General features: G+C 38.8%; 1 protein-coding gene across 1 annotated transcript in view; it reads right to left on the bottom strand.

Moving 5' to 3' along the window:
- ADAM10 (ADAM metallopeptidase domain 10) overlaps positions 1-12204 on the bottom strand; it is a 119047-nt gene that overhangs the window by 38108 nt on the left and 68735 nt on the right. The window contains exon 5 of the mRNA XM_056130842.1: positions 8081-8181. Coding sequence (XP_055986817.1) covers positions 8081-8181 — 101 coding nt within the window. The remainder of the gene's footprint in view (positions 1-8080; positions 8182-12204) is intronic.

The raw sequence follows: 12204 nt of genomic DNA, 5'->3' as shown, positions 1-12204 counted from the left end.
GTATTTGATCATTGTATAATCGAAACCCAAGCACAAAAAACTGTAAATCTACAACTGTACCTCATGGTGTTTCACAAAGAAAAAAAATGTAAAAAAAAAAAAAAAAAAACCTCTCAAGACTGGTCAATGAGCACATGACATCAACACTCACTACATTAGCAGTCAAAACTAAGCAAGCACTGGCCAGTGAAATTAAACAATCATTAGATAAGAAATTCAACCAAGTCAAAGAACTGATACAGAGAATGACAGATTTTACACAAAATGAACTGAAGAAACTAAACCACAAGAGCAAGCCAGAGTAGCAGAACCGCACAAGCAGAGAACCAGATAGAGGAACTTGAGAACAAAAACTACAAGCCAGCCTTGGCAGGGAACTGGCAAAAGAGAAGAGAAGCCTAGAATGGAAGAGAATGCAAGATACTTACTGGATAACAGCAAGAGGAAACATTTATGAATTCTAGGAATACCAGAAGGAAAGGAAAAAGGAAAACAGAAGAAAGAAAGAACAAGTGGTGGGAAAGATCAGAGCTGAGAATTTCCCCACTCTCTGGAGGAGGCTGATATACAGGTTCAAGAAGCTCAGTGAATATCAAGCAAAATAATGCCAAAACACAACGTAATCTAAATGACAAAATCCAAAGACAAAGAGAGAGACTTCTTAAAGCTTCTAAATTGAAGGGTCAATAGTAGTGGGGGACTTCAACACTACACTGTCACCATGAAAAGATCAACTAGACAGAATGTCAGTAAAGGCAGAAGAGCACTAATGAAGAACTAGAAGAGCTGGGACTTGTGTATATAAACAGGGTCTTACATCCTCTGCACTGTAACACTGTCCTCCCGTTGTTCATCGATTTGCTCAAGTGGGCACCAGTAATATCTCCATTGTGAGACTTGTTACTGTTTTTGGCATATCAAATATGCCACGGGGAGCTTGCCAGGCTCTTCCGTGCAGGCAGGATACTCTCAGTAGCTTGCCAGGCTCTCCAAGAGGGATGGAAGAATCGAACCCGGGTTGGCCACATGCAAGGCAAATGCCCTACCAGCTATCGCTCCGGCCCTTACATCTTCTAAGAGCTGAAAACATATTCTTCTCTAAAACAAATGGAACATTCTCCAGGACAGATTATATATTAAGGCATAAGACAAATCTAGACAAGTTCACAGCCACAGAAATCATATCGAGTATCCTATCAGACCACAATGTCACAGAGATAGAAATTAATCATAAAAAGAAGATGTAGAGAAACTCTGACACCTGGAGACTGAACAGCATGCTACAAAATGACAACTGGATCAAATAAGAAATCAAGGAAGACATAAAAAAATTCCTTGTAATGTATACTGGTGAAGGGATGGGTGTTGGAATACTGTATGAAATCCAATCATGAACAGCTTTGTACGTGTCTATCTCACAGTGATTCAATATAAAGTTAAAAAAATTCCTTGGGACAAATGATAATAAACAAGTTATCAAAACGTATGGGTCACAGTAAAAGCCATACTTAAAGAGAAACCCAGCAATACATGCCTATATTAAAAAGAAGGAAAGGTGAAAATCAACAACCTAAACACATATCTCAAGCATCTGGAGAACCAACAACAAATGAATACAAGGGCCAACAGAAAGAAGGAAAAAATTAAAACCATAGCAGAAATCAATGCTATAAAACCAAGAGAGCAATATTAAATATATATATATACATATATAATTAAAAGCTGGTAGTTTGAAAAAATAAACAAGATAGACAAATTTTTCATTAGACTCACAAGAAAAAAAAATTAAAATAAATAAGATCAGAAACAAAAAGGGAAAAATTAAAACTCAGAAATCTAAGACATCGTGAGAACTTTACTATTCTTTACTAACTTTACTCAGTTAAGTTAGAAAACCTAAAAGTACTGGAAAATTCTTAGAAACATGTGATGCCCCAACAATGAACAAAGAGGAAGTAGACAGCCTGAACAGGCCAATCACAAGCAAGGATATTGAAGCAGTAATCAAAAATCTCCCCCAAAATATAAGTCCTGATCCAAACAGGTTTACTGGTGTGTTCCTCAAACCTTCAGACACGTCTTTACAGCCACTGATCCTTAAGCTCTTCCAAAATACCTTAGAAACAGGAATCCTTCCTAATACCTCTACAAAGTTAACATTACACTGATACCTGAAGCAGATAGAGGCATTTCTAAAAATGAAGAAAGCTTCAGGCCAATCTCCTTAATGAACAGATGTCAAAATCCTCAAACAAAAATCTTAGCAAACAGAATCCAACAGCATATTAAAAGAAAAAAAGATCATACATCACAATCAAGTGGATCCCAGGGATGCAAGGATAAGTCAATATACAGAAATCAATTAACCTAATATATGCCAGAAAAAAGGAAAGATAAAAATTAGACAACCATATTGTCAATGCAGAGAAAACTTTTGATAAGATCCAACATCCATTTATGATAAAATTCTTCAACAAAATAGGAGTGGAAGGAACATTCCTCAAAATTGATTAGGGGCTGGAGCGACAGCACAACGGGAGGGTGTTTGCCTTGTACACGGCCAATTCAGGTTTGATTCCCAGCATCCTATCTGGTCTCCTGAGCACCGACAGGAGTAAGTCCTGAGTGCAGAGCCAGGAGTAAAGTAACCCCTGTGCATTGCCAGGTGTGACCCCCCCCCCAAAAAAAAAGTAAACTATAACAAGCCTACAGCAAATATATTTTTAATGGTAAAAAACTGAAAGCGGGGCTGGAGCAATAGCACAGCGGGTAGGGCATTTGCCTTGCACACAGCCAACATGGCCAACACAGGTTCGATTCCCAGCATCCCATATGGTCCCCCAAGCACCGCCAGGAGCAATTCCTGAGTGCATGAGCCAGGAGTAACCCCTGAGCATCACCGGGTGTGACCCAAAAAGCAAAAAAAAAAACTGAAAGCATTCCCACTGACTTCAGGTACATGGTAAGGAAGCCCACTGTCTCCTCTCTTATTCAACATTGTATTAGAAGTCCTAGCAATAGTAATCAGGCAAGAAAAAAGGCCAAAAATGGTAAGGAAGATACCACTTTATCTCTATTTGAAGATGATATGATATTATATATAGAAGACCCAAATGAATCAACAACCAAAAAAAAAATTCTAGAAACAATAAACCAATACAGTAAGGTGGCTGGCTACAAAATCAATACAAGAAAATTATTCACATTCTTATAAACAAATAATAAATCAGAGGAGAAAGAGATCAAAGAATCTGTCCCAATCAAAATAGTTTACAAGAACATCAAGTTCCTAGGAATCAACTTAACAAAAGAGGTAGGCGATGTATACTGTCAAAACTTCAAAACTCTAAGAAGGAAATAGAAGAAGATCTTAGAAAATATTCCATGCTCTTGGACTGGAAGAATTAATACTGTCAAAATGACCATTTTACTAAAATATAGATCCAATGAAATCCCTATTCAAATTCAGAAAACATTCTTCAGAACAGTTCATAATAAAATTTATATAATTTATATAATTTATATCAAAAGTTATACTGAAAATACTAAAAAGCCATAATAATCAAAACAGCATGATATGGGAATAAGGATAGTCTTTCTGAATAGCATATCCAGGAACAAACACCCACATATACGGTCCACTAATATTTGAAAAAGGTGCTAAGAGCATGAAATGGAGTAAGAGCATGAAATGGAGTAAAGACAGTCTCTTCAACAAATGGTACTGGCAAATCTGGATAACCATGTGTAAAAAATTAAAACTGGATGGATCAGAATCTCAACACCTTACACAAAAGTCAATTCAAAGGGGACCTTGAGATCAGACCAGAATCTATAAAATAAACTGAGGAAAATATAAGCAGAATGGTCCAAGATCTGCACCTCAAAGGTGTCTTCAATGATACAATTCCATTGGCAAAGGCAACAAAATCAAAATTAAACAAAAGGAACTCATTAAATTAAAGAGTTTCTGCATTGCAAAAGAAACACAGGCTAAAACTAAAAGCTAAGTGGGGAACATATATAAAAAGAGTTGATATCCAGATATATAAAGTGCTCACAAAGATCAGCAACAAAAAAAATCAAAAGCTCCATCAAAAAAATAGGGAGAAGAAATAAACAGGAACTTCTCTGAGAGAGACCAACGAATGGCCAACAGGAACATGAAAAAAATGTCCATCACTTATTACTTGAGAAATCCACATCAAGACAACAATGAGCTACTATCTCACACCAGTGAAAATGGAACTGCACTGCACTGCACTGTCCTCCCATTGTTCATCGATTTGCTCGAGTGGGCACCAGTAATGTCTCACAACAAATTGTGAGACTTGTTGTTACCATTTTTGGCATATCAAATACATCACAGGTAGCTTACCAGGCTTTGCCCTGCGGGCAAGATACTCTCAGTAGCTTGCCAGGCTCCCAGAGGGGGCAGAGGAATTGAACCTGGGTTGGCCGCGTGCAAGGCAAATGCCCTTACCCGCTGTGCTATCACTCCAGCCCAGTGAAAATGGCACAAATCAAAAATACTGGGAACAATCTGTGTTGGCAGTAATATGTTGAAAAATCCACTGCTGGCAGGAATGTTGTCAACCTCTGTGCAAAGCAGAAGGCTTTCAGTAAACTTTAAATTGAGCAACATCTGACCCAGCAATTTCACTTTGAGGAATCTGCCCCAAAGATAGGAAACTATTCATTCAGAAGGAACTGTACACACCATTATTCATTGCAGCACTCAGTACAATAACTAATATTTGGAATCAACCTTGATGTCCAATGACAGATAAATGAACCATGAAGATATGGTTATGTATATATAAATATATGTATATATATGCGTGTGTGCGTACATATATATGTATATATATAATGCAATTTGCTGCAACATAGATGGAACTGGAAGGTATGTTAAATGAAAGATAGAAGAAGAACAAACATAGGATGGTATGACTTGTATGCTGTATTCAGAGTAACTGGATGAGTAAATACAGTGGTTTAAAAGGGAAAGAGGTTATATATAGTGCCTAGATCAGCCATGGCCCAGAGCATAGGGAGGGGATGGAAAGAAACAGAGTGAAGGGGAAGGGAGAGAAGATGAGAAGCAGCAGCAGGGGTCAAAAGGATTCAGATACATCAGTGGTGTTAAGGAATGACACAGCTAAATATCCAAGCCCAAGTCAACAACAATGAAATCACAAGACCCAAACTTTAACAACGGTACTTAAAAGATGCCTGTCAAGATGGCAGGCTGGGGCTGGGGCTGGGGCTGGGGAGGGTGTTGCAGAGACTCTGGTGGAGAAATCAGTGATGGAGCACTATATGTCAAAACCCAACTATGAATAACTTTGTGATTTACGGTGTTTAATAAAATAATATTGGGGCGGGATGGGAGGTTCAAAGATTCTCTTTTCAACATGTAATATTTATTCCACCTGAAGTTGTTTATTTTAAATATGTATATGAGATTGAAATACAGTTTTATCTATTTCCAAACTGACAAACACCCTCCCGACTTTCCCTCTCCCTCTTATCCCTGAGTGCTCAATCACACTCCTCAGGGCAGTCTGCTCATGCCTGTCCCATAGTCATCACCAAAAGTCTTAAGAGTTATAAGAAAAATTGCTCTGTTCTGTTCACCATCTTAGATGGGTCCTATTTCTTAGACTTTTCTATAAATTTTTGACCCATCAAGTACTAAGAATAGATCTGTGGTCTTTTGTATTGGAATTACACAGACTATAATATAGGAGAAAAATAGATATTTTATTATTTCCTATTGATATGGAATATATCTTCATTTATTTAAAATAAAATCTTAACATTTCCAATAAAGCTTTTCATAAGTTTCTTTATCCAAACCTTACAGTTTGTTGCATTTATTCTCTGATGCAATTCTTGATAGTCATATTAATGATGTCTTTTCTCATTACATTTCTGAATCTATTGCTGAGAAAAAGAAATGAAACCTACTATATATAAATATTATACCTCATTACTATTAAACTCTATTCTATCAGCAATCTAAACTCTCTTATGTCAACCATCTGTGCCACTGAGACCACAGTAGAGCCTATTACCACTGCATGACAGAATTACGATAGTTCTTCCTTTTGCTGTGGTGTTGTTGGTAGTATGCTTGGGGACCAGGGCCTTCCCCAGTGCACCACAGCTACGTGCTCTATGCTCTACAGCCACATGGAGCTGGGGATCAAATCCAGCACCTCACACATGCAACACATGGTCTCTACCGCTCCTGTCAATCCCCAGGCCTTTCCACTTGTCTCCTACTCTCTGTGTGTGCAACTCAGCTTTACTGGCCTTGCTCTATCTTTCTGGACTTCTGCAGATATTATCCCTCTTGTCTTTTACATCAACCTGACTCCTGCTTATTTTTTTCAATGTCTGATTTATTATCCTCAAATACTTCTCAGACTGGATTTCCCTATTCTGAGTCTTCTATTCCTTAACTACCCTCAAGTGTTTCTCTCTCAAGCTCTAGATACATTTTTTAAAATTCATGTTCATTTTATTAGCCATATATTCTCAGATCTGACCAGTCTCTGACACCTAGCAAAAGATCAATAAATACAAGAGTATAATCTCACTTACACCGAGCCACCTAAAACATAATTGTTCCTGGCATTTTTCAGATCAAAGAAGACACAAGGCTCTCTCTGTGACTTAAGGAACTCAAGAGACATTACTCTACCATGCTACTTTTAGGGAAAAAAAATACTTTAATCATTTAAAATTTTTAATTAAAAAAAAGTAAGGTGGAGTTCATGCCCAATTCAATCAGCTTAATCTAATGGCTGAATAAATACTCCTACATTAAAATAAGGCAGGGAGAGAGTGGGAAAGGGAGGGTATACTGGTGATATTGGTGGTAGAGAATGTGCACTGGTGGAAGGGATGGGTGTTTGATCACTGTGTGATTGTAACCCAAACATGAAAACTTGTAACTATCTCACAGTGATTCAATAAAATTTTAAAAATAAATAACCAGATTCTAACCAGAAAAAAAATAATAAAATACTAATTTTTTAAAATTTTTAAATTAATTTTAAATTATGTTTTGAGTAACTACAAACCTATAGTAAAGAAAAAAAACATAATGGGAATATTAAAAACACTGTGGTTCTCATTAGTGACTGACCACCAGCTTACTTTGCTAAGGGACTTTTACTGTCAAGAGTGTGGAAGTTCTACAACTGTAAAAAAAAAAAATAAAATAAAGGGAAAAAAAAAAAAAGGAGTGCGGAAGTTCCAGGCAGGAACAACAGCACAGCACAGAAGGCTCTTGCCTGGCACGCAGCCAGTCTGGGTTCAAGCTGCAGCATCCCCTATGGCTCCCTGAGTCTGCCAGGAGTGATCCCTGAGTACACTGTGTGTGGCCCCCAAAAAAAAAAAAAAAAATTCAAAGCAAACAAAATATGGGAAGCTTCTAGAAAGTCAAGGGAGTTGGTCAATCTAACGCTCACACTATTATAAATATTTGAATTTATTCAAAATACCTGTTCACACTAAAGTTCTGTTGTCATGCTCCCACCACAGTTTTCTTTAATTGAATAGGAACCTTCACAGTGTCCAGAGTCCAGGATCCCCAGAAGGCCTCGGAGGAAGGGTCAGCCACCAGGTCTGTAGTGCAACGCCCAAGCCAGGCCTGCCCTGCAGTGCCCAGGAGTACCCAAGTCACCCCTGGAGCTCCAGGGCCTCAGACTGCACCCAGTGTTCGGGGACCATGTGGGACTGGTTTCGGCCACAAACAAGTTAAGCCTTAAACCCGCTACTACCTCTCCAGGCATCCTAAATTATTATTATTTTTTTTCAATGAAACAGGCAAGACAGCATATTCTGGACATGAAACATAAAACTGAGCCATGCAGATTTGTGTTCGAATCTCAGCACCAAGTTTTTATTATAGGCAAGCTACCAAGCCTCTTTGAACATTACAAATTAGGAATGTTGCCAGCAACGGTAAGAATCCTTCAGAAATTCGACAGCATACATTTTTAATGCAGAAACAAAACCATTTCCATTGTCTAAGTGCGCAGAATAGAGACGCTATAGCCCTTACCTGTGTGGCCTCCTGCACCCCGGTCATCTGGTACCTCCTCATCCTTTCAAACACTGAGTGATCTGCACAGCCCCCCTGCGGGCCATACTTATGGGGGTAGTCTAAAACACAAAAAAGAGATGCCATGGCAGTCATATTTAGAGATTTAAAAGTATTTTCTAAATAAAATGTTGTCATAATTAATGAGTACCATCAGAAAGGCATTATGCAATGTATTATCATTTTAAGACAGCCTACTCCTCAGTTATCCCTCAATAAAAGATCACTAATCTTTAAATCTTTGTCATATGGATGATTTGTGGGTTCTGAAAAAGGACAATAATCATTCTTTATTCTGGGTTTAGCTTTACCAACCAGTTTTGCTTGAATATATAAAGCATCTTAACACTGCAATTTACTTCATTTTGTAATTCAGAACTTTCCCTTCTGACATATTAAATTTCTTATGCTATAAATGCACAAATATGCCCCATTATGAAGTAAGTCAGGCTAGCAGAATAAGGTATTTGGCTTTTAATTCCTTTCAATGAACATCAACTTCCCTAATAAAAATGAGTCCTAGAAATATTTTCTGTGGAACAATGAGAATCAAACAAGTTTAACCAATAATTATTTCATTATCAGGCTTTTATAATAAAACAGTGATGACTTTATACACTTCTCTCTTAAGACCTTCCTTAGTTTGTGAACATATTTTAGAATTCAATCAATTAACAATAATTAAGAGAACCATGAAAATAAAAAATCAAGACATGAATGAGAGAGGAAGCACTGAAAAAATCCTTCCATAGCATATGGATGGAAGGAGCCTGGAATATTAGAAGCTGGAAAGAGAGCACAGTGGATAGGACACTTGCTTTGTGCAAGACCAACCTGGGTTCAATCCCTGGCATCCCATATGGTCCCTGAGCTCCAGCAGGAGCTATCTCTGAGAGCAGAGTCAGGAGCAAGTCCTGGGCACTGCCCAGTGTAGACCCCAAACCAAAAATAAATTAATTAACTTACACACAGATTATCAGAAACTCTACTTGTAGTTTCTTAAGAAAGTGTAAAACCAGGGATCTAGGATAGGTCAGTGGGAGAGGGCCTGAGTGGTAAGCCTGAGTCCCAACATACCACAACTACGTGTGTTTGAGACCTCAAATAAAGTATGCGGTTTCCAGCAAGAACTGCAGTAAACATGTGCGCACGCAGCACAACTAAAATGTGCTATCCCGGTGAGCAGCAAGACTCAGTGTGAGCACTTCAGCTGAGTATTATCAACGAAAACCGAGAGAAAGCATCTGTTCTTAATCTAGAAACACTGGCCCATTTTATTGAAAACACTCATTAAGTACTATAATACAAATCTAAATAGGAGGTGGGGTGTATAGACATTCTATCTATACTGCTATCTCTAACTTCAACTTTATTTTTTTTTTGTGGGGACCACACAGTGCTTAGAAGAATATGTGATGCCAGAGACCAAACCCCTGGTTTCTTACACGGAAGGCACTTGAGTCACATCCCTAATCCACTTGAGTTCTATCTGTCTTAAATTAGTTTTTGTCAAGATTACAACTGCAAAATTCCAATCAATAAATAATGGCTTAAAACCTCACATGTATAAACTGAGTTAGGTAATTAGCAGGCATTAATGAATGCATAAAAACCAGTGAAAGATGTGAGATAGTGGGGCTGGAGCAATAGCACAGCAGGTAGGGCATTTGCCTTGCACGCGGCCAACCCAGGTTCGATTCCCAGCATTCCATATGGTCCCCTGAGCACCGCCAGGGGTAATTCCTGAGTGCAGAGCCAGAAATAACCCCTGTGCATTGCCGGGTATGACCCAAAAAGAAAAAAAAATAAAAGAAAGAAAGAAAGATGTGAGATAGAGGCCCGAGGGTAGTTCATTGAGGAGGAAGTCTGCCTTGCAAACGGCCGACCAGGGTTCGATTCACAGCATGTCAGATGGTCCCCCAAGCCCCACCAAGAATAATTCTTGAGCACAGAGCCAGGAACTATCCCTGAGCACTGCCAGGGATGGCCCCCCCACAGCCATCCAACAAAGAAAAAACCAGAAGGATGCAAGATAACACGATAATTCAGTTGCTACAACACTGCAGATTGCCAACTAACTACAAGGGAAAATGCTACTTTCACAGCAGATATATTTCACAAATGACCAAACTAAGCATTATTAAAAAGATCAACCTTATAAATGCCTCCTACTGTAATGTAGCAAGAAAAATCCTACAACTATGCAATGTTCTTTCCAAAATATTCTAGTCATGAATAAACAATCAGACACGCCAAGAAAGTGAGACACTGTACAAGTCACTGACTTAGACATGTGAAAAAAGGGAAATGGGCCAGGAGGTAGAGATGGTGCAGTGATTAGAGCATGTGCCTGGCACATCCAACCTAGAGTCAATGCCCAGCACCATGAGCCTCCCACCCCCAGATCTCTGGGTGCAACCCTGGAGGCCCCCAGCACTCCAGGGTGGCTGCAGGGTCACACGCTGTAGGGTACGTGCAGCACCCAGCTTCTGCCCTTGCACTGAACCACCAGCCCAGTGAACTGAAAACCACGAGCGGCACCTCCATCCCCAGGACTCAAAAGCAAAACAAAAAGTAAATTAAAAACATAAACATATTAGTACTACAAATGGGGTGGGGGAGGGGGCTGGTAGCCAAGAACTAAAAGCAGCAAAATACATGCAAAGTAACAAAATAAATGCAAAATACCTTTTTTCGGGGCAACTTAAAAATTCTATTATAGAATATAGATGAAATTATTGAATTAGTATTACTTTCTAGGTAGAAGCGCTATTCTGGCTATTTTTTTAAAATGTACATATCCTAGGAGATGTTTTCTAAAAGAATTTAGTTTGAAATTCCATGGTGTCTGCACTTTCTTTCAAATGGTTTCTCAAAAAGGTATACTGGAGGGGCCACAGCACCAGCAGCGTGCATGCCTTGCACACTGCTGAGCCAGGCTCCATCCCCGGTACCTGACATGGTCCCCAGAGAACAGGAATGATCCCTGAGCAGAGTCAGGAGTAATCCCTGAGCACCCTGGGTGTACACCCCCCACACACACACACACATAAAAAATAGACAAGAGATGGAAAATATTAGAAATAGCAAATATGTGGAAGGATGTTTGTTCTTTACAATTCTACTAATTTTTTTTAGGCCTCAAAATTTCAAAATGGAATTCAAGGCTAAAAGAGAGCAGAATCAGTGGAACAAATTCAAATGATTTCAAAGTAGTAAACAACTTAAATGAAAGTAGTCAACAACTTAAATACACATTGAGAACAAAATCTAATATATTACTATTTCTATTACTAAAGAGTGATTTCTATTTCCATTCTATTACTATTTTCTGTTACTAATATTACTATTTCTGTTTCTATTACTAAAGACACAGCAGAGCCTGGCAAGCTACCCGTGGTGTATTCGATATATCGAAAACAGTAACAACAACAGCTCTTATTCCCTGGACCCTGAAAGAGCCTCCAATATGGCGGCGGTCAGAAAGACAAGGAAGGAGAGGCTGCTAAAATCTCAGGGCTGGGACGAACAGAGACGGTGCTGGCTCCCGCTTGAGTAAATCAATGAACAACAGGATGACAGTGATACAGTGATAACTGAAGATTGATCTAGGATTGATTCTATTACTAAAGATTGATTTGAGAGTGCCAGAGAGATGGTTCAGGGATTAAGACACTTGCCTTGCACATGGCTTGCTCTAGTGCAATCCCTAACACCACATGGTCCCCCAAGCACTGCCTGGAGCAAGCAGCCCCATAGATTATCAGGTATGGCCTGAAGCACCCCCCCCCACCACCAAATTAAAAAATACTGACTTGGTGAAAGTGAAAATATGATGCCATCCAACATATATTTATGTTGCCATCCAACAAACATATTTCAAACATATTTATACCATCCAACATATATTAAGAATCTACCATAAAGACTAGTCATTCTTACAGTATATGCCAACACTTTATATTCCAGATGATTTATATTCCAGAAACTTCGATATCATCGCCACAACTAACACTTTCTTCTACAACTAGTATTGCAGCCTGCAAATGTCGTAGGTCTTGCCCATATCCTAAACAGGTCTAGCC

This window comes from Sorex fumeus, unplaced genomic scaffold (assembly GCF_029834395.1).
Source record: "Sorex fumeus unplaced genomic scaffold, SorFum_2.1 ptg000081l, whole genome shotgun sequence".
Classification (NCBI taxonomy): domain Eukaryota; kingdom Metazoa; phylum Chordata; class Mammalia; order Eulipotyphla; family Soricidae; genus Sorex; species Sorex fumeus.
This window is presented reverse-complemented; position numbering and strand designations above follow the sequence as displayed.